This window comes from Spermophilus citellus, assembly GCF_964194105.1.
Source record: "Spermophilus citellus genome assembly, chromosome: 16".
NCBI lineage: Eukaryota > Metazoa > Chordata > Mammalia > Rodentia > Sciuridae > Spermophilus > Spermophilus citellus.
The window spans coordinates 82,650,425-82,675,896 of record NC_138196.1 but is presented as its reverse complement, the minus strand read 5'-3'; the positions used below and the strand labels follow the sequence as shown (position 1 = coordinate 82,675,896).

General features: G+C 38.4%; 1 protein-coding gene across 2 annotated transcripts in view; it reads left to right on the top strand.

Moving 5' to 3' along the window:
* AGPAT5 (1-acylglycerol-3-phosphate O-acyltransferase 5) overlaps window positions 1–25,472 on the top strand; it is a 65,151-nt gene that overhangs the window by 32,067 nt on the left and 7,612 nt on the right. For both annotated transcript variants that reach the window (XM_081269416.1, XM_081269415.1), the window contains exon 5: window positions 10,558–10,648. In XM_081269416.1, the coding sequence (XP_081125542.1) occupies window positions 10,558–10,648 (91 nt within the window). The remainder of the gene's footprint in view (window positions 1–10,557; window positions 10,649–25,472) is intronic.

Below are 25,472 nucleotides of genomic sequence, written 5' to 3'. Positions count from 1 at the left end.
TGGCCTTGAACTTGGAATCCTCCTGCTCAGCCGCCTAAGTTGCTGGGATTACAGACATGCACCACCACACCTGGCTTTGTCGTCTGTTTGATACTTTGAAAAATATGTTATATCTAGTTTTTCAAATTGTTTTTATAGGAAGGTTCATTCAGATAGTCTACTTTTTCATTGTGACTTACTAAAAGAACCTTATTGCTTTTCAAGGGCAAGAGTCTCACTTTTTATGTTCCTAGCACATAATGACTGGCATGCTCATGTTGGAATCACCCTGTATCTGAGGTCGAATCTCTTAGAATCTAGATGAAAGCAGAGATTATACTCTTATTTGTGAAAGTTAAGTAACTGACATGGTAGAATGTATTTATCAAGTTAGCTTTCATATGGCTTAGTATATCTCTTAGGAATCTATGACTACATGAATTTGTCCTCAATATTGTTATTTAAGGGATTACAAAATTTTATTTAAAAAAAGTGCATCTGTATTACAAATTATTAAGAAATAATTTCCATAATTGTTGCTGGGACAATATTTTTACAAGGTACTTATTGGTTCTAGATGCATATGAAACATTTATGATAAAAATAACTACATAATTTATAAAAGTCATGAAGTTAGAATTTGAGCTAGTAAATTTATACAACACATATAGAGACTTAGTGCTTTTTCTTCCAAGTTTCTTTTGGAGTGGGAGGCAGCCTATTAGATGAGAGTACTCCTTTGGCATCAGATTTGGCTTTAAGTCCTAGATCTGCTGTTTACACTTTGTTATTTTACATAAGTCACTTTCTAAGCTTTGGTTTCCATTTTCATTAAATCTCTTAATAACTATTAATTTGTTAGCTAGTCTTAAATAGCATATTTGCAAACTACACAAATTGTCTTAGTTTCCTATTACTACTTTAACAAATAACATCTTAACTTTTCTAAAAATCAGCCCAAAATAGGTCTCACTGGACTGAAATCAAAGTGTTGGTGGGCTGTGGTCCTTTCTAGAGACTCTAGGGAGAATCCATGCTCCTGCCTTCCCCTGCTTTTAAAGTGGCCTGCTTCCCTACCTCGTGGCTCCATCCGTCTCTAGAGCGAGCGCTGGCTGGCCTGGTCTGTCCTTATGGACCATTTCTCTGGTTCTGACTTTTAAAAAATATATATATTTATTTTTTTATTATAGGTGGGCACAGTATCTTTATTTCACTTTTATGTGGTGCTGAGGTTTGAACCCAGTGCCTCCCGTGTGCTAAGCAAGCACTCTACCACTGAGCCACAACCCCAGCCCTCTGGTTCTGACTTTTGAGCCCCTTTCCTGTTCCAGGACTTTCCCCCTTTCCTGTTCAAGGAGTCTCATGATTATATTAAGCCTTCTGGTTAGTTGAAGATAACTTGTTGTCTTTAGGTCCATAAGTAATCCTCATAACTCCCTCTGGCCTTGTTCCACAGTACGTTGAGGGCTCCAGGGTTAGGATGTGGACCTCCCAGGGAGGGAAGGCGTTATCCTGCCCGCCACACTCACATATGTGTTTATGGGACCTGACCATGTTTTCTGACCATGCATATAGCACTTTCAGAGTGAAATAAATAATGAGCTCAGTGAGGAAAGAAACTATTCTGTATCCTGCCACATTTGGCAGGTTTTCCTCTTAAACGGATGATGGACTTTTGAATGACTTGAATGTTTCTGATTGTAATTGTAAAAAACTTTAAAATGGTTTGCTGGATTAGATTAGCTTGGGGGACAGAAGGCAGAGATGAAAGAAAAGGCAGTATTCAAAGTATATAGCTAATCAATTCAGGGTTTTTAAGTTCTATAATATTGTTGCTATATAAATGTGTTTTGAAAACTATTTAGTAAACTAGATAGAATTTCTAAAAATCAGAGGGTGAAGGAAACATTCATAAGAGCCTGCCACTTAGTGCTTTATATTTTCATGACATCCCTCTAATAATTAACTTATCCAGTGCATGGAAAAAGTCCGGTTCAGTGGTTGGTTATAGTTTAAAACTCTGATTAGAGTTGTTTTATTTTTGACTAGGTTTTTAGTGTAAATAGGTTGTTAATTTTCCATCAGAGGGTGAAACATCTCATGTTCCAAATGGTGTATCATATCTTGAAAATATATATATTTTAAAAAATATTGAAGGTTATCACAGGGGAGAACAGAATCTCAGGTTCTTTCAGTGAAAACTTAGCAGATCCGACTTACATGGGTAGCAGTAGAGATCCTCTCCATAGTTTAACTACTAGTAGTTTGTCGTTTTTTCTTGTAGCTCCCATTCCTCCTTGTCGGGGGACAGCAGTTTCTTTTACATCATGCTTCTTGCGATGAGGTCCCTACGCCCAGGCTGCCCTGCAGGGCGCCCTTTCCTTGCCCCAGCACTCTGGCTTGCTCCTTGTCCTCCCTCCAGGGCCACTTTCTCCTTACCCTGGGAATAAAGAGGATGGCTGCTGGGCTGGGGATGTGGCTCAGGCGGTATTGCGCTGGCCTGGCCTGCGTGCAGCCCGGGTTCGATCCTCAGCACCACATACAAACAAAGATGTGTGTCCCCCGAGAACTAAAAAATAAATATTAAAAATTCTCTCTCTCTCTTTACAAAAAAAAAAAAAAAAAGGATGGCTGCCCTTTTTATCAGCATTTTGAAACCAGTAGCAAAAAAGTTATCAGATGAAAGCACCTGAAGGAGAAAAAACATTCTGTGGTACACCTTGACTCTCCAAGTGTGCCTTCTGCCGCACATGGTTGTCTGGTTGTCGGGAGGGAGAAAGAGAACACTGCTTCAGTTTCCTTGCCCTGGGTGGTTGTTCCTGAGGATGCCGCGTGCGAGGGTGACCACAGGGATGGCCGGGCTTAGGGAAGGGGGGGGGACGCGTCCCCTCGCCCCCTCTCCAGTCCTCCACCGATTGGGTCAGCTCAGACTTTCAAAGCAGATCCATGTTGTAATTGAAAAGCAGCGAGTTGCAGTGCTGTTTTATGTTACGCACTGTATTAAGTAGATGTGCATATTAAAAGATGGTAACCTTTTATTTTTATAACATCGTCAGGAAGCATAGGTATCGTTATAATTTTCACTTTCTTTGTTTTTTCCTTTCATATATAATTTCTGCTTTTTGTGTCCTATTAAGAAATCTTTACTAAACTCAGAGTTGCTGAGATTTTTCTCCTAGAAACATAAAAGTTTATTTTTTACATTTGGGTCTGTGATTCATTCAAGTTCATTTTTGTACATAAGGTAGGAGTTTTTTTTTATATATAGATATATATCACCTTTGATTGAAAAGGATATCTTTTCCCCATTGTTTGAAATAAATGTACTGTGTGTAGGTCTGTTATTGATATATAGTGGATTCTGTGTTCTTTTCTGTAGATCTGTACGTGTGTCTTTACACCAGTACCTTTCTTTCATGATTACCCTTGCTTTATAATCAGTTTTGAAATCTGGTATATTGAGTTTTAAATTTTCACTTTGTTTTCAAAATTATTTTGGATTTAAATCTATAACTCAGTGTGGGAAGAACTGATATAACAGAATTGAATCTTTGGCTCTATAAATAGCTTACATTTCTTTATCTAAGTCATCTTTAATTTCTCTTATTCGTGTTCTGTAGTTTTTAGGGTATGGTTTCTATATTTTCAGCCAAATTTTTACTACCTTAAGAAGTTCACATTTTCAATGCTATTAAAAATTCACATTTAAAAAGTACATTCTGTTGTTGATAGCATCTAAATATACAGTTGTTTTTTTTGTATATTGACTTTTTAATCCCATAACATTGCTAAGCTTACTTATTATAATAATAACTTTAACTTCTTTTAGATTATTCCTTAGGGTTTTCTATATAGACAATAATGTCATTTGTATTATCTGAGTGACAGTTTTACTTCTTTTAAAATCTGATGTCTTTTATTTTTCTTGCCAGATTTTCTGGCCAGACCCTTCAGGACATTCTCAATTAGAACTAAGAGAGCAGCAGCCTTTCTCAGCCTCGGAGGAGACACTCCTTCTCTTGCCCTTCTTGGGGCCTGATCCCATGTCCCGTTCGGAGTCCCCTGTGTAACTTACCCTTCACAGCCTTGTGTTCCTTTCTCACAGTATGTCACGATGTGTAGTTGCACAGTTTTATTTGTTTATCTTGTGTGTTTTCTTCACTTGTACATAAAGACTGGAGGGGAGGCTGTGTCTGTTCTGCGTCTGGTGTGTAGGACCTGGCACTTATATAAGGAGAGTGCAAGAAATAGCTCTCTGGGGACCTTGCCTTCTCTGATTGTCAGTCTTCTTTTAAGGTAAACACCCAAGAGCTGGAGACCATGCTACAAGAGTGGTTAGCCAGGGGACAACCATTCTGTCTCTCGTGGTTGAGCCTAAGGCTGATCGCCAGCAGTGATTGCTCTCGTAGATCTGGATATAGACTTTAAAAACATATTCTCATGAACATGAATTTATGGTTTGGGGAACTAATATTTATATTTTTCTTCCTGAAAATAATGAATTTTTATTTTTTTGTCAGTTTTACCAGTTGTTTGTTTTTTGGTTTTTTTTTTTTTTTTTTTTTTTACATTTTCAAAACAGATCTGGTCAACCTACATTATCAAATATAAAGGTCCGTAACACAATCTGTTACTTCCTAAGTTAGGCAAAGAAAATGGATTCCAAAGTTTTTTATGTAAATGAACAAAAAGCTTATTATTTGTGTGGGAGCTGAAAATGCAAAACTGCCACAATAGCATTCTCCATTATCCCTTTTTTTCAGATAAACTCTGGGTGAATTTGTTTATGAGTTTGTTTCATAAGCAAACTCAGATTCTCGTATGGATGTGTTAAGTAGGAGTCTTATAATCACAGGTCACTCAGACAAGGTACCGTGTCTTATATCAGAGGTGTACTTAGGTGCTATTTGAGCATGGGTGGCACGAGCAGAGTTTTCTCCCTTCAACTCCTGTCCTCTTTTCTATCTTCCTATTATTGATCCCAGTGACTCAGGAAGTTGAGGCAGGAGGATCTAAGTTCTAGACCAACCTGGACAACTTAGTGAGACTCTTGTCTTAAAATAAAAAATTAAAAAGGCCTGGGGATGCTAAAACATCCTGGGTTTGATTCCCTGTACCAAAAACATTTTTTAAAAAATTGCTCTTTTTAGCTACACACAATGCTAGGGTTGATTTTGGCATAAAAGCATGGACTATGATTTGTGTATTTCAGTCCCCGCTATTTCCCCTTCCCTGTCCTTCTCCTTCCTCCTGTTTCCTTCCCTCTACTGATATTTCTGCTGTTAACTTTCAGCCCTCACCCCCATCCCTTAAAGTCAGTGTCCTGTGGGTGTACATGACAGTGAGATTCACTGTGGCATCTTCCTGCACGTACACAGGGAAAACTGTGTTGATGTTCCCTTCTCCTAGCTCGTCTCCCTCCCCTGCACTTCCCTTCATCTAGTCCTTTCTTTTATTTTAATGGAATCCACCTCACTTCTTTTTCTCTCTCGTTCCCTCTGCTTATTTGGGACTAGCTTTTGCAAATCAGAAAATATTCACCTTTGGCTTTCTGAGTCTGGCTTATTTCACTTAGCATGATAGTTTCCAGTTTCATTCATTTACCAGCAAATGCCGTAATTTCATTCTTTATGGCTGAGTAATACTCCTTTGGGTATATATACCACATTTTCTTTATCCATTCCTTTGTTAAAGGACACTTTGGTTTGTTCCATAACTTGGCTATTGTGAATTGTGCTGCTATAAACATTGATGTGGCTATATCCCTATAGTATACAGATTTTAAAATCTTTTGGATATATACTCAGGAGTGGGATAGCTGGGTCATATTTGACTCCGTTTCTGTGTTTTTGAGAAATCTCCATACAGCTTTCCTGTGTGGTTACACTAATTTGCAGCCCAACAACAATGTATGAATGTACCTTTTCCCCCACATCCTCGACAACATTTATTATTTGTAATTGATTGCCATTCTGACTGTAGTGAGGTGAAATCTCAATGTGGTTTTGATTTACATTTTCCTGACTGCTGAAGATGTTGATCATTTTTTCATATATTTGTTGGCTAATTGCATTTCTTCTTTTGAGAAGTGTCTGTTTAGTTCTTTTGCCCGTTTATTAATTGAGTTATTTGATTTCATAGTGTCAAGTATTTTGAGTTCTTTATATATTCTGGATATAAATGTCCTATGAGAGGAGCAGGTGGCAAAGATCTTCTTCCATTCTGTGGGCTTTCTTTTTATGCTCTTATTCGTTTCTTTTGCTGTGCAGAAGCTTTTCAATTTGATGCCATCCACTTACTGGTTTTTGGTTTTATTTCTTGTACTTTAGAGGTCCTGTTAAGGAAGTCGGTTCCTGTGCCAGCATGTTGGACTGTTGAGCCTACATTTTCATCTAGCAGTTGCAGAATTTGTGTTCTAGTTCCTGGGTCTTTAATCCACTTTGAGTTGACTTTCGTGCAGGGTGAGAGATAGGAGTCAAGTTTCATTTTTCTACATAGGGATTTTCATTTTTCCTAACACCATTTGTCTAAAAGGCCATCTTTTCTTCCAAGAAATGTTTTTGGTACCTTTATCTAGTATCAGATAGTTATATTTCTGTGGGTTTATCTCTGTGTCTTCTATTCCCTTGGTCTTGTTTTTTTTTTTTCTTTTTAAAATTTTATTTATTCTAATTTGTTACACATGACAGCAGAATGCATTTTGATTCATAGTACACATATAGAGCACGGATTTTCCTGTCTCTGGTTGTACACAAAGTAGAGTCACACCATTCATGTCTTCATACATGTACTCACGGTAATGATGTCCATCTCAGTCCACCATCTTTCCTAAAAATCTCTTTTGAAGTAACTTGAATAATTTTTAGCTACTGACTTTTTTACCATTTTGTTTAGTGAAAGTAATTTCATTATGAAATTTAAGTTTGGTAAACATTGACTTTTTATCTTTATCTAGCACATTCAGAACTTTGATGTTTCTAATCTTACTTGTACTACAATCATACAAAATATTTTTCTGATGTCTAATTTACCTCTTTAAATTTAGTTAACTTAAGGTTTTTTAAAATTTCCTAATAGTTTGTCTAATTTTACTAGAGTGATCCAAGATCATTTGTTTCACATGCAAGTTCCATTATTCAGGTACTAAACAAAATGTGTAATGTATGTTTACTGCTTTTCATGCATAACGCAGTGCATAAACCTGTACAAAATAAGCCTGGCTATGGAAATGCTTATTTGTTAGCAGGGTGCTTGTCTGGATCGATGAAGAGAACAGTTGGCTGAGGACGCTCAGGGTTCCCTTGGTCTTCATGTCTGTTCGGGTGCTGGTACCGTGCTCTTTTGTTACTCTAGCTCTGTAGCATATTTTGAGGTCTCGTATTGTGATGCATTCAATTTGCTCAGAATTGCTTTAGCTCTTCTGGGTCTCTTGTTTTTCCAACTGCCTTTTCTAGTTCTGTGAAGAATGTTATTGGTATTTTGGTGGTAATTGCATTGAATCTGTAGAATGCTTTTGATAGTATGGTCATTTTAATAATATTTTGCCTATCCAAGAACATGGAAGGTCTTTCCATCTTCTGAGGTCTTATTCAGTTTCTTTCTTCTGTGTTCAATAGTTTTTATTGTAGAGTTCTTTGACATTCTTTGTGCGATTTATTTCCATTTTTTTGAGGTTATTATAATTGGGATATTTTTCCTAATTTCTTTTTCAGCAGGTTTGTTATTGGAGTATAGGGAAGTGATTGATTTATATATGTTAAATTGATTTATGTATGTATTTTTATATCTGCTCCTTTACCTTTTTTTTTTTTTTTTGGTTGGGATGTACTAGGGATTGAACTCCGGGCACTCAACCACTGAGTCACATCCCCAGCCCTATTTTGTATTTTATTTAGGAAAAAGGTCTCACTGAGTTGCTTAGTGCCTCCCTTTTCCTGAGGCTGACTTTGAACTTGCGATCCTTGTGCCTCAGCCTCTTGAGCGCTGGGATTTCAGGCGTATGCCACTGCCCCCGGCTACTTTACCAAATTTGGTTTTCAACTCTAGAAGTCTTCTAGCGGAATTTTTGGGGTCTTCTAAATATAGGCTCATGTCATTGGCAAACAGATAATTTGAGCTCTTCTTTTCCTGTTGTAGCCCTTTAATTCCCTTCTTCTGCTTGATTGACCTGGCTGGGTTTTGAGGACTGTGTTGAGTAGGAGTGGTGAGAGTGGGCATCCTTCTCGTTTCTGTTTTCAGAGGATATGTTTGCAGTTTTTCTTCATTCAGTATGCTGTTGGCTTGGGGTTTGTCATATACATTCTTTACAATGTTGAAGTACTTACTTTTATCCCTAGTGCCTGTTGTTTAAACATGAATGGGTGCTGCACTTTGCCAAATTCTTTTTCTGCATCTATTGAGATAATCATGTGATTCTCATCCTTAAGGCTATTTATATGGGGAATTATATTTATTGAACCAACCTTGCATCCCTGGGACAAAACCCACTTGATCATGATGCAGTATCTGTGTGTGTGTGTGTGTGTGTGTGTGTGTGTGTGTGTGTGTTTGGTAGCAGGGATTGAACGCAAGGGCACTTAACCACTGAGCCACATACTCAGCCCTATTTGTTTGTTTTGAGACAGAGTCTCAGTAGGTTGCTTATAGCCTCATTAAGTTGCTGAGGCTGGCATCAAACCTGTGATAGTTCCATCTCAGTCCTGAGTTGCTGGAATTACAAGCATGCACCACCACGCCCAGCTTTTAGTGTGTGTGTTTTTTTAATATTTATTTTTTAGTTATAGGTGGATACAATATCTTCACTATATATTTATGTGGTTCTGAGGATCCAAACCAGTGCCTCACGCATGTAGGCGAGCGCTCTACCTCTGAGCCACCACCCCAGCCCCTTAATGTGTTTTTGTATTCAGTTTGCCAATATTTTATTAAGATTTTTTGCATCTGTGTTCATCAAGGATATTGATCTGAAGTGTTCTTTCCTTGATGTGTCTTTGTTTGACAGTGTACCCTGCTTTTTTATTTCATGGAATAATTTGAAGAGGATTAGTCAATTCTTCTTTTTTAAAAATATACTTTTTAGTTGTAGGTAGATGCAATACCTTTAATTAATTATTTTTAATGTGGTGCTGAGGATCGAACCCAGCGCCTCACACCTGCTAGGCCAGCACTCTACCCCGGAGCTGCAGGCCCAGCCCATCAATTACCTCTTTTTTAAAGACCTGGTAGAACTTGGCTAAGAATCCATCCAGTCTTGGACTCTTTTTTGGAGGGCTTTTGCTATCTCCTTCAATTTTATTTCTTGTTATTGATCTGTTTAGGTTTTCTATATCCTCATGGTTCAATTTGTGTAAGGAAGCTCTATCTCTCTAGGAAATAGTCAATATCTTCAAGATCTTATAGCTTATTGGAGTATGAATATTTAAAATAGTTTCTTATGATCTTGTGGATTCAGTAGTGTCTGTGGTGTATCTTCTTTTTCATCTCTAATTTTATTCGTTTGACTCTTCTCTCTCCTTATTTTGGTTAATTTGACTAGCGGTTTATCAGTCTTGTTTGTTCTTTCAAGAAACTGTTTGTTTCATTGATCCTGTGTGTGTGTGTGTGTGTGTGTGTGTGTGTGTTTAAATTCTCTATTTCATTGATTTTGGTACTGGTTTTAATTATTTTCTGTTGATTTTGGTTTAATTTTTTCTTTTTCTAAGGTCTTGAGATATAGTATTAGATTATTTGGTATCTTTCTAGTTTCTAATGTATGAACTCAGTGCTGTAAATTTTCCTCTTAGAATTGCTTTTATATAGTCCCAGAGATTTATATCATTATTTCCATTAGTTTATATGATTTTTTTTAAAAAAATTTCTCCCTTAATTTCTTCTGCCATCCATTCATCATTCAAAAGTGTATTATTATTTAGTGTCCAGGTGTTAGAGTGGTTTCTGTTTTTTAACTTATTATTGATTTCTAACCTTATTATGAAAAAAATAAAAAAACATTAGAATTTTAAAAATAAAATAACAATAAAAAGGAATAGGGATGTGACTCAGAGGTAGAGTGCCTCTCAGTCAAATCCAAAGTCCCTACTCTATGCGTTTATTTGAAAAGGTGAATGTTTTACTTTTGTCTTTTCTTTTGGCTGTCAATTAAAAATATCAGTGTAGTCTTTGTAACTCACTTCTCAAACTGAGGGTTTGTTATTGTATGATTTAATGTTTTTGTTTTTACCTTCCCAGGTAGGTACTTATAAAAAGCTTAGACTAATTGATTGCTTAGTAGATACTTGATAGTCTCGTTTTATTTATAGGTACTATATTACTTCAACTTATGTAACTAATATGAAGCTGCAAATGCATTAGAGAAGTTCTATAAAATAGGATTATTGTACAAAGCTTTCAAAATGCAGATATTACCTTTTATATTATGAAATATTCAATGTATATATATAATTTTGCAGTTTGATTGCTCTGCATGAAAAAATGTTGTATGTAAATCCTGTAATAATAAGATTAGCATGGGTAAATTAACAGTAACAACAACAAAGCTCACACAAAAAAAGCAAACTGAATTTCCTTTATGCCCCACAGATGTATCTTGTGATTTTTCCAGAGGGAACAAGGTATAATCCAGGACAGACAAAGCTCCTTTCGGCTAGCCAGACATTTGCTGCTCAACAAGGTAAGTAAAAGGTTAACTGTGTTTGAAAAATAACTTTTTAAAGAGAAAGATCCTTTTAGTTTTTCTTCCTGGAGAAGGTATGTTTTATGATTGAATGAGTAATGTATCATCTCTGAGGAAATGAGGTTTCTCCTAAATTCATTGGCATGTTATTTCATATGTCTAAGATATTATATTCAAGTACTTTGGATTTAGTTAAAAATCTAAGTACATGGGCATGTAAGTGTAATTTTTTCCTGCTGAGTGGGTTATGGGTCATGGAAATGACTTCTGACTTGTAGGTTTACAGAGGAGAGGCAGAAGCCACACTCTGACTTTGATTAGCTATGTGAGTACATGTTGCCTAATGTTACCAAACACCAGTTTCTTATTTCTAAAATACATAGATATATTTGTGTAAGCCCCACATTTGTGTAGGAATTAAATTAGAATATGTGTGAAGTTTCCCTTGGAGAGTGTTTCTGAAAGTTGGTCATAGTTCTTAGAAGCTGTGATGTTCCCCAACAACAGGAATGTTCTTCTTAACTCGTTGTGTCCATCATCCTGCATATAGGACACCTATAAAAATGCATACCGTTGTGTAGGACACCTATAAAAGTGCTCAGTTAAGTTTTTGTTGGTGTCCTGTATATAGGATGATTGGATATCAAGGATTAAAGTCCATTTTAGAAAATTGGATAACTAATACACCAGTAAGCTACATAGTTTAACCAAATTGGGAATTCTGCAGACAACAGTAGTTCTGCTGTGTTCTCAGAAGTGTCTTTGAAGGTTGAATCCGTGTGAGCTCTCCTGTGTGGCCAGCGAGGCATGACTGAGCATCTGCTGGTCATGTCACTCCAGGAACATGACAGTACCATAGAAGAGAGCTTTCTGCAATGACGGTGACACACTCTGTCTGCTCTGTCCAGTGTACTTCCCCAGCCTGCATGTGGTTTCTGCGTGTGGCCAGTGCATCAGAGGAAAGGAAGTCTTCATTTTATTTGATTTTACTTTAATTGACATTCTAAATTTTGTTTAATTTACATTTAAGCAGACACATGTTACTAGTGGAAGATCTATGATAGCACAGGTTTGTGGGATGCAAAAAACTTTAGATTTTAACTAAATCCACAGCACTTGAATTTAATCTCTGGCAGATATAATATGCAAACAAATTAAGAGAAACCTCTTTTCCTAAGAATGGAACTTTCACTCATTCAGTATGTATGAATATGCATGTATATGTGAAATCTCTTATAACAATGCATTTTTAAAATGCTAGTGTATTTTACTCCTGGTTTAGATGCCCCGTTCCCAAGCATTGGGTCAGGAACAGGAGAGTCCTGTGAAGGCTTGGCTTTTACTGCCTTCTCTGGCTAGTCTACACACCATGGGCTGTCTTTTCACTTGTTCTCTTGCAATACTATCGTCTCTGTTGCCTTTTCACATTGAAAAAGTAAAATAAAAACTTCCTCCCTCTGCTCACGTTCTCCTCCTTCTGGCGCCCTCTTCTCCTTTCCTTAAAGCCCAGGCCTCTGAGTCCTTCTTCCCACCTTCTCACTTACCTCTCAGCCCCCGGGGATGGGATACGACATTCATGGTACTTTCTGATTCCCATTCCCTGCGTTCCTGTCGGCTGGCCTTTTTGTTCCTGCATGTGTTCATCTCCTTCTGTCCCACTCGTCTTCATTCTCTCCTGTTTCATACACTGTTTCCACCGTCTGAATTGGACCTCTCATTCTTTTCACTTTTTATTTTTCTCATAATTGTCTAAATTCATGACCTCAGCCATCATTTGTTTAATGCTGATGATTCACAAAAAGCTTTCTCCTTTTTATATCTCTCTGCCTCATTCTAGTCCTGTATGTACAGTTGCCCATTAGAGAGCTTCACTTGACAGGTCCAGAGCTACGTCTCAGAGTCAGTATGCTGAAGGTGTATTACCCCTCACACACACACTCACGTTTCCTACCCTCGTGACTCAGCCACTCAGTGCAAAACCAGACTCATCCTCGACGCTTCCCTTTCACCAAGCAAACATCTAGTAGGTCAGCAAAGTCTAGTTTCTCTCTATGCCTTTAAAATCTCTTTCAGATATCTGTTGTTAGGTGACAAACCATCCAAGAGCTTAGTAACTCCAAACAGTAACACCTGTTTATTGCTCATTATCTGTGCCTTAGGCAAGGCTCAGCAAGGTCAGCTCATCTCTATCCACAGAGTCAGCTGTGGTCTCTTATTTCACTTCAGAAAATGGGTGGAAAGTCCAAGATGACTTTGCCAGCCTGTCTTATGCCATACTTGGTACGTCTGTGTTGGCCGGGAGTAACTGGGCCTCTTTCTTCAGTTTTCAGCTTTTCTTCATGATATTTATCAAGTTTCACTCTTTTGCTAGTATTTGTGCCTAGATGAACATCAGCACTAGCTTTGGGCTTTTCCTAAGCACATATTAGTCACATATCCTTGGTCAAGTTTATTCAGTCTCTTTCTTTACTTGTAAAGCAGCAGTAGTAGTAATATGGCTTTTGTGAGTGACACAGTATTTATACAAAGACTCATATGTGATAAGTAAAGTCGTCGCTGCTAACTTTAGAAGATGGAGAGAAGGGAGCAGTACAGGTAATCTATCGGTGATACCAAACACTGGTAGCTGGTCCTGAGGGACAAAACAGAAGGACTCACAATTTCATTCTGCTACGTATGGATTTCCAGTTTTCCCAGCACCACTTGTTGAAAAGGCCATCTTTTCTCCAGTGCATGTTAATGGCGCCTTTGTCTAGAGTGCGCTAACTGTGTTCACGTGGGTTGGTCTCTGTGTCTCTTGTTCTGCTGCGTTGGTCTCCATGTCTGCTCTGGTACTAGTGCCTGCTGTTTTTGTTTCTGCAGCTCTGTAGTAGTGTGATCTAAGGCCTGGTATTGTGATGCCTCTTGCTTTACTTTTCTCACTGAGGATTTCTTTGGCTATTCTGGGCTTCTTATTTTTCCAAATGTATTTCATGATTGCTTTTCTAGTTCTATGAAGAATGCTGTTGGAATTTTTTTTAAAAAGCTTTGTTTTTGTTTCTGTTTTTTTGTGGTGCTATGGATCGAACCCTGTGCCTCACACATGCTAGGCAAGTGCTCTGCCACTGAGCTACAACTGTAGCCCCATGTCATTGGAGTTTTAATAGGAATTGCATTAAATCTGTAGAGCACTTTTGGTAGTATGGCCTTTATGATGATATTAACTCTGCCTATCCAAGATCATGGGAGATCTTTCCATCTTCTAAGGTCTTCAATTTTTTTTCTTTAGTGTTACATACTTTTCATTGTAGAGGTCTTTCACCTCTTTTGTTAGATTGATCCCCATGTTTTCTTTTTTATTTTTGAGCCTATTGTGAATGGGATAGTTTTCCTAATTTCTCTTTCAGCTGATTCATCTTTGATGTATAGGAACACAGTTGAATTATGGGTGTTAGTTTTATATCCTGCTACTTTGCTGAATTCATTTACGAGTTCTAGAAGTTGTCTGGTGACGTTTTTTGAGTCCTCTGAATATAGGATCATGTCACAGCAAATAGGGATAGTTTGAGCTCTTATATGAACTATTTGTATCCCTTTAACTTCTTTCTTTGGCCTAATTGCTCTGGCTAGTGTTTCAAGGACTGCGTTGAATAGAAGTCGTGCAAGAGGGCATCCCTGTCTTGTTCCTGATTTTAGAGGGAATGCTTTCATTTTTTCTCCATTTAAATGATGTTGGCCTGGGGTTCAGTGTACATTGTGAAGAGAGAGCCTACAGAATGGGAGAAAATCTTTGCTGCCTGCACCTCAGATAGAGCATTAATCTCTAGGATATATAAAGAACTCTAAAACTTAATACCAAAAGACAAATAACCCAATCAATAAATGGGCAAAGGAACTAAACAGATACTTCACAGAAGTGAATACAAATGGTCAACAAATATTTGAAAAAATATTCAACATCTCTAGCAATTAGAGAAATGCAAATTAAAACTACACTGAGATTTCATCTCATTCCAATTACAATGGAACAATCAAGAATACAAGTAACAATAAATGTTTGTGAGGATGTGGGGAAAAGGGTACATAATACATTGCTGGTAGAACTGCAAATTGGTGCAATCACTCTGGAAAACAGTATGGAAATTCCTCAAGAAAACTTGTTATGGGGCTGGGCACGATGGCACACACCTGTAATCCCAGTGGCTCAGGAGGCTAAGGCAGGAAGATCATGAGTTCAAAGCCAGCCTCAGGAAAAGTGAGGCGCTAAGCAACTCAGTGAGATCCTGTCTATAAATAAAATACAAAATAAGACTGGGGATGTGGCTCAGTGGTCAAGTGCCCTGGAGTTCTATTGCTGGTATGTGCTCCCACTCTGCACCCCAAAACAACTCTTATAATGGAACCACCATTTGACCCAATTCTATATATCCAAAGGACTTAAAATCAGCATACTACAGTGACACAGCCACATCAATGTTTATAGCAGCTCAATTCACAATAGGTAAGCTATGAACCAACCTAGGTCCCTTCAGCAGGTTAATGGATAAAGAGAATATGATGTATACACAATGAAATATTAACCAGCCATAAAAAAAGGATGACTTTATGACATTTTCTGGGAAATAGATGGATCTAGACACTATTTTGATAAGTGAAGTAAGCTAATCCCTGAAAAACCAAAGGTTGAATATTCTGTCTATGGATGCTCACATACAGTAAGCGTTGGGGAGGAAGAATAGAAGTTCAGTAGATTAGACAAAGGGGATTAAAGGGAAGGGAGGAGGGACAGGAATAAGAAAAACAGTGGAATGAATGTGACTTAACTTTCATTTGTACACTATAAATTCACTACAAAGAATCTCCACATCATGTACAACCACAAGACTGGCATCCCTAATTTGAATAAGATGTACCCATGTTTATACAAATATGTCATAATATACTGTACTGTCATGTATAACCAAGGAGAACACATTAAAAGAGAGATTCAATTATTTTTTTTAAAAAAAAAGGATTAATAAAACTGTACAGAAGAACTCAAGTCGGTCATCTTGTGCCATGTAATAGCAGGCAAACAAGGCTTTTGTGTAGTTGCGTGTAGCTGCGTTTGTTTAAGAGACTTGACATGGCACAGGCACGAATCCTGCTCAGGAGAGTGCATGGTGTGTCAGGTGTGCAACTAGAGAAGCCTCCGCACTGCAGTGGGTAAGTCAGGCCACAGCCAGTTGGCCAGCCTGCAGGGCACCTGGTGACTTGAGGAGGGAGCTCTGGGTGTGAGAAAACAAGCTGAACGGCATGAGTGGTGAGGGACATGTGTGGTGAGCAAGGAGTTTCAGTGGCTTCATGCAAAAAGCCAATGAAGAAGAGCTGTGGCAATAGAGTGTTCAGTTGGGCCGGGTGCAGTGATGGAGGTCAGTGAACATGGGCTTGGTATTTGGCTCTCCTTCTCTGGGTGAAGGCAAGTCATTAGCAGTAGTTTTCTTTTTTCTTTCTTTCTTTTTATTTCCAAAATAGCTTTTATTTTTTAAAAGTTCATTTGTGCAAGACAAGAAACAAACACAAGCAAAGAACAAAGCCATTGTGTCACAAGCAGCGTAGTTGGACATACTCCTCAGGTCTTGTGTACCATGCTTGTTCACCAGTTCAGAATCCTAAAGCTACGTGAGTGTTTTGGATAACCAAGAATACACAATACCATCTCAATCTATTAGTCAAAATTTGTAATCCTTTCTTGGGGACAAAAAGTTCACTGAAGACAGAAATGGCAAGAGGCCTCTAGATAGATACATTGGCATAGTTACAGCTAAAATAATGCATTCCTTAATGTTCCGTTTAAAATGAGATGAAGAGACAAAATCTACCGAGCATGTTTCCAAGATTTCCAAGACCCAGATTTCTACTGCTGAAATATCCACATGGATGCTTGTTCCCAGTGAATTAAAGTATCCCTCAGTCCAGTCAGAAGAGACCCCATCAATGGCTCACATCAAAACGTCACTCCTAGCCTGCACTGCTACCGGCTTGGCTGCTGCCTCTGATTCTGCTGCTGCCAGCCTGAGGTCGCTTGGAGGTCTTCTTTCTGGATGCTGCTCCCTTTGCAGCTGCAACCACCTGGTGCTGTCCCAGAAGACACGGCTGCCCGGATGCAGCTGAAGCCCAAACTGCTGCTGATCCCTGGAAATTGCCTGGTGACGCTGTCCCCACAGCTTCAATTGCTGCTCACCCTGCAGCTGCCACTGTTACTGACCCACTGCCTGCTGCCGACAACCACCACCACTACCACGGCTACCAAGGCCTAGAGCACTGCTGCGGGGGAGACTCCGGGTTTGGTTGCGCGTGGCTGCACCCATTTTGGGACACCAGCCAGGCCCTGAGACCTGGGTACTAGCAGGTTTACCACCACAAGAGCCTCTGTCTGAGGACTCCAGCTGGGAGCTGCAGGTCCAGTGTGGAGGTGCCTGTAGGTTTGAGGAGCCTGGGGTCTTCCTGCTGAGAGTGCTGGTGGCCCTTGTCTTGCTGCTGCATCTCGGGGTTGCTCCTTGGCATGAGTGGATCCCCGGTGATCTCTCTGCAAGTAGGAGCAGCACTGAGACCTTGGGACTGCAGCTTGCTGAACCTGAGGTATCTGAAGACCAGATCAGTGGGATAGTGACTGGGTTTGCAGGGGCTGATCTGGGTTTGGTGATCCAGTTTCTCAGAGACAGAGCTGAGAAACTGTTGAACACTGACAGAGACAGTTCGACTTCCCAGCAAGATTTACTCTATTTTATTTTTTGATTTGCTAATATCTCTTCCATATTTGGAACAGGATGTTTTTATGCATCAGTGTGTGGAGGACAATAATATATGATTGGTGTTTTGCATTTTTGTTTTATTCTTATGTCTTTAATATTTTTCTCTTTGTTCATATTTTTCCTCTCTTTTGTCTGTTTTCTTTCCAACCTTTCTCCAACCAACAGCCAATCTCTGTCAGCTCCTCTTCCACTCTTCCTGTGAAGTTTTACTTCTAGCTTCTCTTCCTCCCTCACTAGTATCACATACTACCCCTGGTCTCTCATCTACCATTTGAAACTGTAAACTGTTTTAAACAATTTTCTGTTTGTACTATAGATAGTTATTGAACTCATCATCTGCAAGAAAGCAGCAGACAAGCCTTGGTGGGAGCTGTTAGGTTTAAGGCTATATATTGTGTACACTGGGTGCTGTTGATATTGGTCTTACCAGTAAAGGTGAAGTGTTAGAAACCTTCAGGGACCCTGTAGAATTTATCCTGCCTTAGATCCATACTTCTAGATGGGAAAACACACTAACAACATGAAAAAACAAGGGAATAAAGCACCCCAAACAGACCAAGATGCTTCAACTGTTGTTGAAGTCACTGATAACACAGTAGAAGAAATGTCCAGGAAGGAGTTTAGATTATATATAGTTAAATTGATCTGTGAAGTATAGTATAAGGAGTGAAATCAAAGAAAAAATACAGGAAGTGAAAGTTCACTTCAAAAAGAGTTAGAGATCATGGAAATAAAAACAAGCAGAAATCCTCAAAATGAAGGAATCAGTAAACCGAATTATAAATTCAATAGAAAGGGGCTGGGGATGTGGCTCAAGCGGTAGTGTGCTCGCCTGGCAGGCGTGCGGCCCGGGTTTGATCCTCAGCACCACATACAAACAAAGATGTTGTGTCCGCCGAAAACTTAAATAAATAAATAAATAAATCCTAAAAAAATTAAAATAAATAAATTCAATAGAAAGCATCACCCACAGACTAGACCCCTTGGAATAGAACCTCAGACAATGAAGACGAAATATATAATCTTGAAAGTAGAGTTGACCATGCAGAGAAGATGGTAAGAAACTATGAAGAACATCCAAGAATTATGGGTAACATGAAAAGACCAAATTTAAGCTTAATTGGAATAGATGAAGGAGCAGAGATACAAACCAAAGGAATGCACAATCCTTTCAATGTATAGTAGCAGAAAATTTCCCAAATCTAAAGAATGGAATGGAAAATCAAATACAAGAGGCTTATAGGACACCAAATGTACAAAATTACAGCAGACCCCCACCAAGACACATTACAATGAGAATGACTAACACACAGAATAAAGATAAAATCTTAATGGCTGTGAGAGAAAAAAAATCAAAGTACATATAGGGAGAAACCAATTCAGATCTCAACTGATTTCTCAGCCCAAACTCTCAAAGCTAGGAGATCCTGGAATAATGGATTTCAAGCTCTGAAGAAAATGGATGCCAACCAAGCAAAATTAAGTTTCAGATTTGAAGATGAAATTAAAACCCTCTATGATAAACAAAAATTAAAATAATTCACACTAGAAAGTTACACTGCTGACAGAACATTCCCAACATAATATTCCATGAGGATGAAGTGAAAACCAACAGAGGGAGGATCTACACTAAAGAGACATTCAGCCAAATGAGAAACCAAGACAAATCAAAAAACAAAAATAAATCAAAATGACAGGGAATACAAATCATATCTCAGTAATAACTTTGAATGTCAATAGGCTAAAATCATTAATCAAAAGCCATAGACTGGCAGATTGGGTTAAAAAGCAAGGCCCAATAATATCTGTCTTCAAGAGACTCCCCTCATGGGCAAAGACATCCACAGGCTGAAGGTTAAAGGTTGGGATAAGACTTATCACTCATGGATTGTGTAAACAAGCAGGGGTTTTCATTCTCAGATAAAGTAGAGGTCAAACCAAGGTTATTCAGAAGACACAAAGAGGACACTTCATACTTCTTAAGGGAAGTATATATAAGCAGGACGTGCTCCCAAACAGTGGAGCATCTATGTACATTGAACAAACCCTTCTCAATTTTAAGACTCAAATAGACCCCAATACAGTAATACTGGATGACTTTAATACACCTTTCTCACTATTGGACAGATCTTCCAAATAAAAACTAAATAAGGAAACTGTAGAACTAAATAATTCAATCAATAATTTAGACTTACAGACATATATAGAATATTTCACTCATCAACAAGCAAAAATTATACTTTCTTCTCAGCAGCACATGCTCTGACTCTAAAATAAACCATATCTTAAGCCACAAAGCAACTCTTAGTAAATATAAATTACCAGATAATACCCTGCCTTCTATTAGACCATAATGGAATGAAATTAGAAATCAGTGAAAAAATTAAAAAATACAAGCTACTATAACAAATGGAGACTAAATAATACACTATTGAATGATGAATGGATAGTAGAAGAAATCAAGAATGAAATAAAAAATTTCTTAGAGGTAAATGAGAACACTGATACTCTCTAGGACAATATGAAGGCAGTACTAAGAGGAAAGTTTATTGCATTGAGCTCATTCATCAAAAGAATAAAAAATCAACAAATAAATGATGTAACACTACATCTCAAAGCCCTAGGGGAAAAAAGAAGAAATCAATACCAAAAGCAGTAGAAGACAAGAAATAATTAAAATCAGAGCTGAAATCAATGAAAACTGAAAAAGTTGACAAAACAAAAAGTTGGTCCTATGAAAAAATAAATAAAATAGAGAAACCGCTGGCCATGCTAACAAAGAGAAAAAGGAGAAAAATACTAAAATACAAGATGAAGAAACATCACAATGGATATGTCTGAAATACAGAAGATAATTAGAAACTATTTTGAAAATTTATATTCCAATAAAATAGAAAATATTGAAGACATCAACAGATTTGTAGAGACATATGGCCTATCCAAACTGATATCCAAAATGATTTAAGTATTTCAGTTTCAAGTAATGAAATAAAAAATGCCATCAAAAGCCTACCAACCAAGAAAAGCCCAGGACCAGATGGATTCTAAGCCAGGTTCTACAAGACTTTCAAAGAAGAATTAACACCAACACTCCTCAAAGTATTTCATGAAATATAAAAGCAAACTCATTCAATGAGGCAAATCTCACCCTGATCCCAAATCCAGACAAAGACACACCAAGGAAAGAAAACTTCAGACCAATATCCCTGATGAACATAGATGCAAAAATTCTCAATAAAATTCTAGCAAATCACATACAAAAACACATTAAAATTTTAGTACACCACAGTCAAGTGGGATTCATCCTAAGGATGCAGGGTTGGTTCAGCATACGAAAATCAGTAAATGTAATCCATCACATCAATAGATTTGAAGAATCATAAGATCATCTTGATAGATGCAGAAAAAGCATTTGACAGAATACAGGACTGCTTCATGTTCAAAACAATAGAAAAACTACAGATAGTATGAACATACCTCAACATTGTAAAACCTATATATGCTAAACCCAAGGCCAGCATCCTCCTAATTGGAGAAAAATTGAAAGCATTCCCACTAAATTAGAACGAGACAAAGATGTCCTCTTTCACCACTTCTATTCAGCATCATCTTTGAAACTCTAACTAGAGCAATTAGACAAAAGAAAGAAATTAAAGGGATACAAATAGGTAAAGAAGAGCTCAAACTATCACTATTTGCTGATGACATGATTCTATATCTAGAAGTTCCAAAAATTTCACCAGAAAACTTCTAGAACTAATAAATGAATTCAGCAAAGTAGCAGGATATAAAACCAACACCTATAAATCAAACACATTCCTAGACATCAGCAGTAAATCCATAAGAGAAATTAGGAAAACTACCCCATTCACAGTAGCCTCAAAAAATATATAATACCTGGGAATCAATCTAACAAAAGAGGTGAAAGACCTCTACAATCAAAACTACAGAACACTAAAGAAAGAAATTGAAGAAAACCTCAGAAGATGGAAAGATCTACCATGCTTGTGGATAGGCAGAATTAATATTGTCTAACTGGCCATATTACCAAAAGCATTATACAAATTTAATGCATTTTCTATTAAAATCCCAGTGACATTCTTCATAAAAATAGAAAAGGCAATCATGAAATTTATTTGGAAAAATAAGAGACTCAGAATAGCTAGAGCAATCCTTAGCAAGAAAAGTGAAGCAGGAGGCATCACAATACCAGACCATACACTATACTACAGAGTTATAGTAACAAAAACCGCATGGTATTGGCACCAAAATAGACTTGTAGAACAATGGTACAGAATAGAGGACACAGAGACAACTCCAGATAAATACAGTTATCTCATATTAGACAAAGGTGTCAAAAGCATTCCCTGGAGAGAAGATAGCCTATTAACAAATGGTGCTGGCAAAGTGGAAATCCTTATGTAGCAAAATGAAGTTAAACCTCTATCTCTCACCCTGCACAAAAGTCAACTCAAAGTGGACCAAAGACTTAGGAACTAGATTAGAGACCCTAAGCCTAATAGAAGAAAAAATAGGCCAAAATCTTCACCATGTTGGCCTAGGATCTGACTTCCTTAACAAGACTCCTAAAGTGCAAGAAGTAAAATAAAGAATCAATAAATGGGATGGATTCAAATTAAAAAGCTTTTTCTCAGCAAAGGAAACAATCAATAACGTGAGGAGAGAGCCTGCAGACTGGGAGAAAATCTTCACCACATGCACCTCTGATAAAACATTCATCTCTAGGACATATAAAGACCTCAAAAACTTTAACACCCAGAAAACACATAACCCAATCAATAAATGGGCTAAGGAATTGAACAGACACTTTACAGAAAAAGATACACAATCAGTCAACAAACATATGAGAAAGTGTTCAACATCTCTAGCAATTAGAGAAATGCAAATCAAAACTACTCTAAGATTTCATCTCACTCCTGTTAGAATGGCAGTCATCAAGAATACAGGCAACAATAAATGTTGGTGAGGATGTAGTGAAAAAGGTACACTCCTATATTGCTGGTGGGACTGCAAATTGGTGCAACCACTATGGAAAGCAGTATGGAGATTCCTCAGAAAGCTGGGAATGGAACCACCACTTGATCCAGCTATCCCACTCCTTTATACCCAAAGGCCTTAAAATCAGTGACTATAGTGATGCAGCCACATCAATGTTTATAGCACCTCAATTCACAATAGCTAGACTATGGAACCAGCCTAGGTGTCCTTCAATAGATGAATGGATAAAGAAAATGTGGCATATATACTCAATGGAATATCACTCCGCTTTAAAGAAGAGTGAAATTATGGCATTTGCTAGTAAATGGTTGGAGTTGGAGAATATCATGCTAAGAAAATTAAGCCAATCCCAAAAAACAAAGGCCAAATGTTTACTATGCAGATGCTAATTCACAATAAGGGCGGGGGACACTAGGGTAGAATAGCATTACCTTAGATTAGGTAGAGGGCAGTGATGGGAGGGACGGGAGGGGATGTGGGGATAGGAAAGACAGTAGAAGGAAGCAGACATTATCACTGTATGACTGCATCACTGTGTGACTGCATGACCACTATGATTCTGCACCTGTACACTCAGAAAAATGAGAAATCATACCCCACCTCTGTATGGTATATTAAAGTGCATAACTGCATTTTACTGTCATGTGTAACTGATTAAAACAAATAAAGAATGATTTTAAAAAGTCACTCCCTGAGGACTTGCTCCTGTCTTTTCCACTGTGCCTCCTTTTGCCCCTCTGCTGCCAGCAGTCTTCCTAATGAGGTCACTGAGTTTTATTTAAGGCTTTATAGTCTTGATTCTATGACGAAGTCCATGCAGTGTTAAGAAGAGGGTTTCATGTACAGGTGGGTTTAGAGAATGTTGTATTTTATGTACTTCCCTTAGAGAGTTTCAGTTCATGTTAACATTAACCTCAGAAAAGTTCCACAGTAGAGTCTGATTGTATTTCATAAGTATTTCCTAATTTTATAGGTTTTAGGGGAAAAAAACAGCAATCTCATCATTAAATAAAATTTTTGGATTTTCAGTGGGACAAATGTTAGAGTTTCAGAACATTTTAGTTCTGTAGGGGAACTTCTCTAAGTTGCCCACTTGTGCCCGCCTGTCTGAGCTGCCAGGCCAAGCTTGGTTGCTGCACCCATAGCACTTGCCCAGCAGCAGCCGGCCCATGAAGGAGGCCCCAAAGGTGAGTGGGTCTCAGCAAGCACTGCCAGTCCCCAGGAGCATTCATGGACAGTCCCAGAGAGGGTGTCGGTGAGCAGGCTTGGCCTGGCCCTGCTGGGGATATTTGATCATTGAAGATTTTAATGTTGCATTAGGAGTTTTTGCTTTAGCTGGGCTAACTGATTTGTTGGATGATTTATTGCTGGAAACTGGGCCAATCAAAAATCATCTTTGGGAAGTGCTCTTGATCTACTTGCTGATAAAGTCCTTATCAGTGTCTTCCATGTTAGCTTGACCTATGAAGTTCTTATTCCAGTTCCACTTACTAATGGGATAATTTCAAGAGATGTAGTAATTGCTGCTGTTTTTTATTTCAGATATTGAACTTTTCCACCACCACAAACACTAAGTATTTCAATCCTTGCTGAACTATTGCTGTGTTAAAACTAACGCTCATCAGCAAGGCAAACACAGCAGTTCAGTTACACGTGGTGGCTTCTTTGGCAGCTCACAGTTATCCTCGTTATGGCCAGAAAACGCTGAGGTGACAAAGAGCCGATTAGAGTCACTCATCACTGTTAGCAAGGGAGCAGTGTACATCATCGGCAGCAATGCCAGCAAAAATCTATAGGGGTTTCCCCATTTTGGTGTTGAGCCTGTAAAAGGACTTGTCAGAACAAACCATGACATCAAAACTGAAGTAATGTACGTTGAAAATAAGCTTGATCATGGGCATATTCAGAATTTCCAGTGTGTTTTTAAATGTAAATAAAACTATAATTTAGGATTTTTTTTTTTTTTAAAAAGAGCTTGGAGCAAGAATGGGCAAGACAGGAGGCCCAGCCCTGCAAGCTGATGTTGGAAGTGGCGTCCCGTCACTTTTGCCATATTCTGTTGGTTTAGAAGCTCCCTACCAGGTCCAGCCCCACTCGGGCATGAACACAGGAGGAGGGGTTGCTGGAGCTGTTTTAAAGGCCACCTGCCTCGGTCTTATTTAGGTTTTTACATAGTTTCATAAAACCAGAACACAGAAAAGAGTTAAGTCCACTGAGGCTGAACCCCTTCTAGGTGTGGTTTGGGGAGATTTTATGGGAAGAAGCACTGAAGCTGGGCTGTGCAGGATGCCAGTGGGCAGGGCTCCTGAGGGGGGGTGTGCGTCAGCCCCGAGGGGCCTGAGCACAAGTCCAGGTAGGGGAGAAACACGGGGACAGCGCTTTCTTGAGGGAGTTCTCAGAATAGGGGTGAAGGCAGAGGACCAGTGAGAGCCATGGGCCTTTCTTGGCCAATAGTCATGAGGGCCAGAGGAGGCAGAGGTTCCAAGTCAGGTTCTCTGTAGTCTATGTTCAAGGCATGTCTAGAGATCTGCGGTTTTCCCTTAAATTGGTCAGTGTGCTAATCCAGGCAGGGGGAGGCAGCAGAAAATAGAAGGGGAACTGCAAATCCTTCACACAAGTAGAGACACTGGTGACATTCTGTTAGTTGTCTATAATTGCAATGTTTTCTCATCCAAGAAGTTTTTTAAAAAGTATAAGAAATACCTGAGAGAATTTAAGATCATATGTTGATACAATAACTTATTCAGTAGGCAGAATTCATATGGAGTTTATGTGAATGTGCATAGCTGCATTATTCCTAAGAGCCAAAGAGTGGAAACAACTCACATGCCCATCAAATGATGAACAGGTAAAAAATGTGCTCCATCCGTGCAGTGGAATAGTATTCAGCCATAAAAAGGAATGGATAAACTGATGCATGCAAGAGCAAGTGAACCTTGGAATCATTCTGCTAAGTAAGGAGGCTACCCAGTCACACAAGGTCACATAGTGTCAGAGCTCATTTATGTGAAATGTTCAGAGTAAGCAGG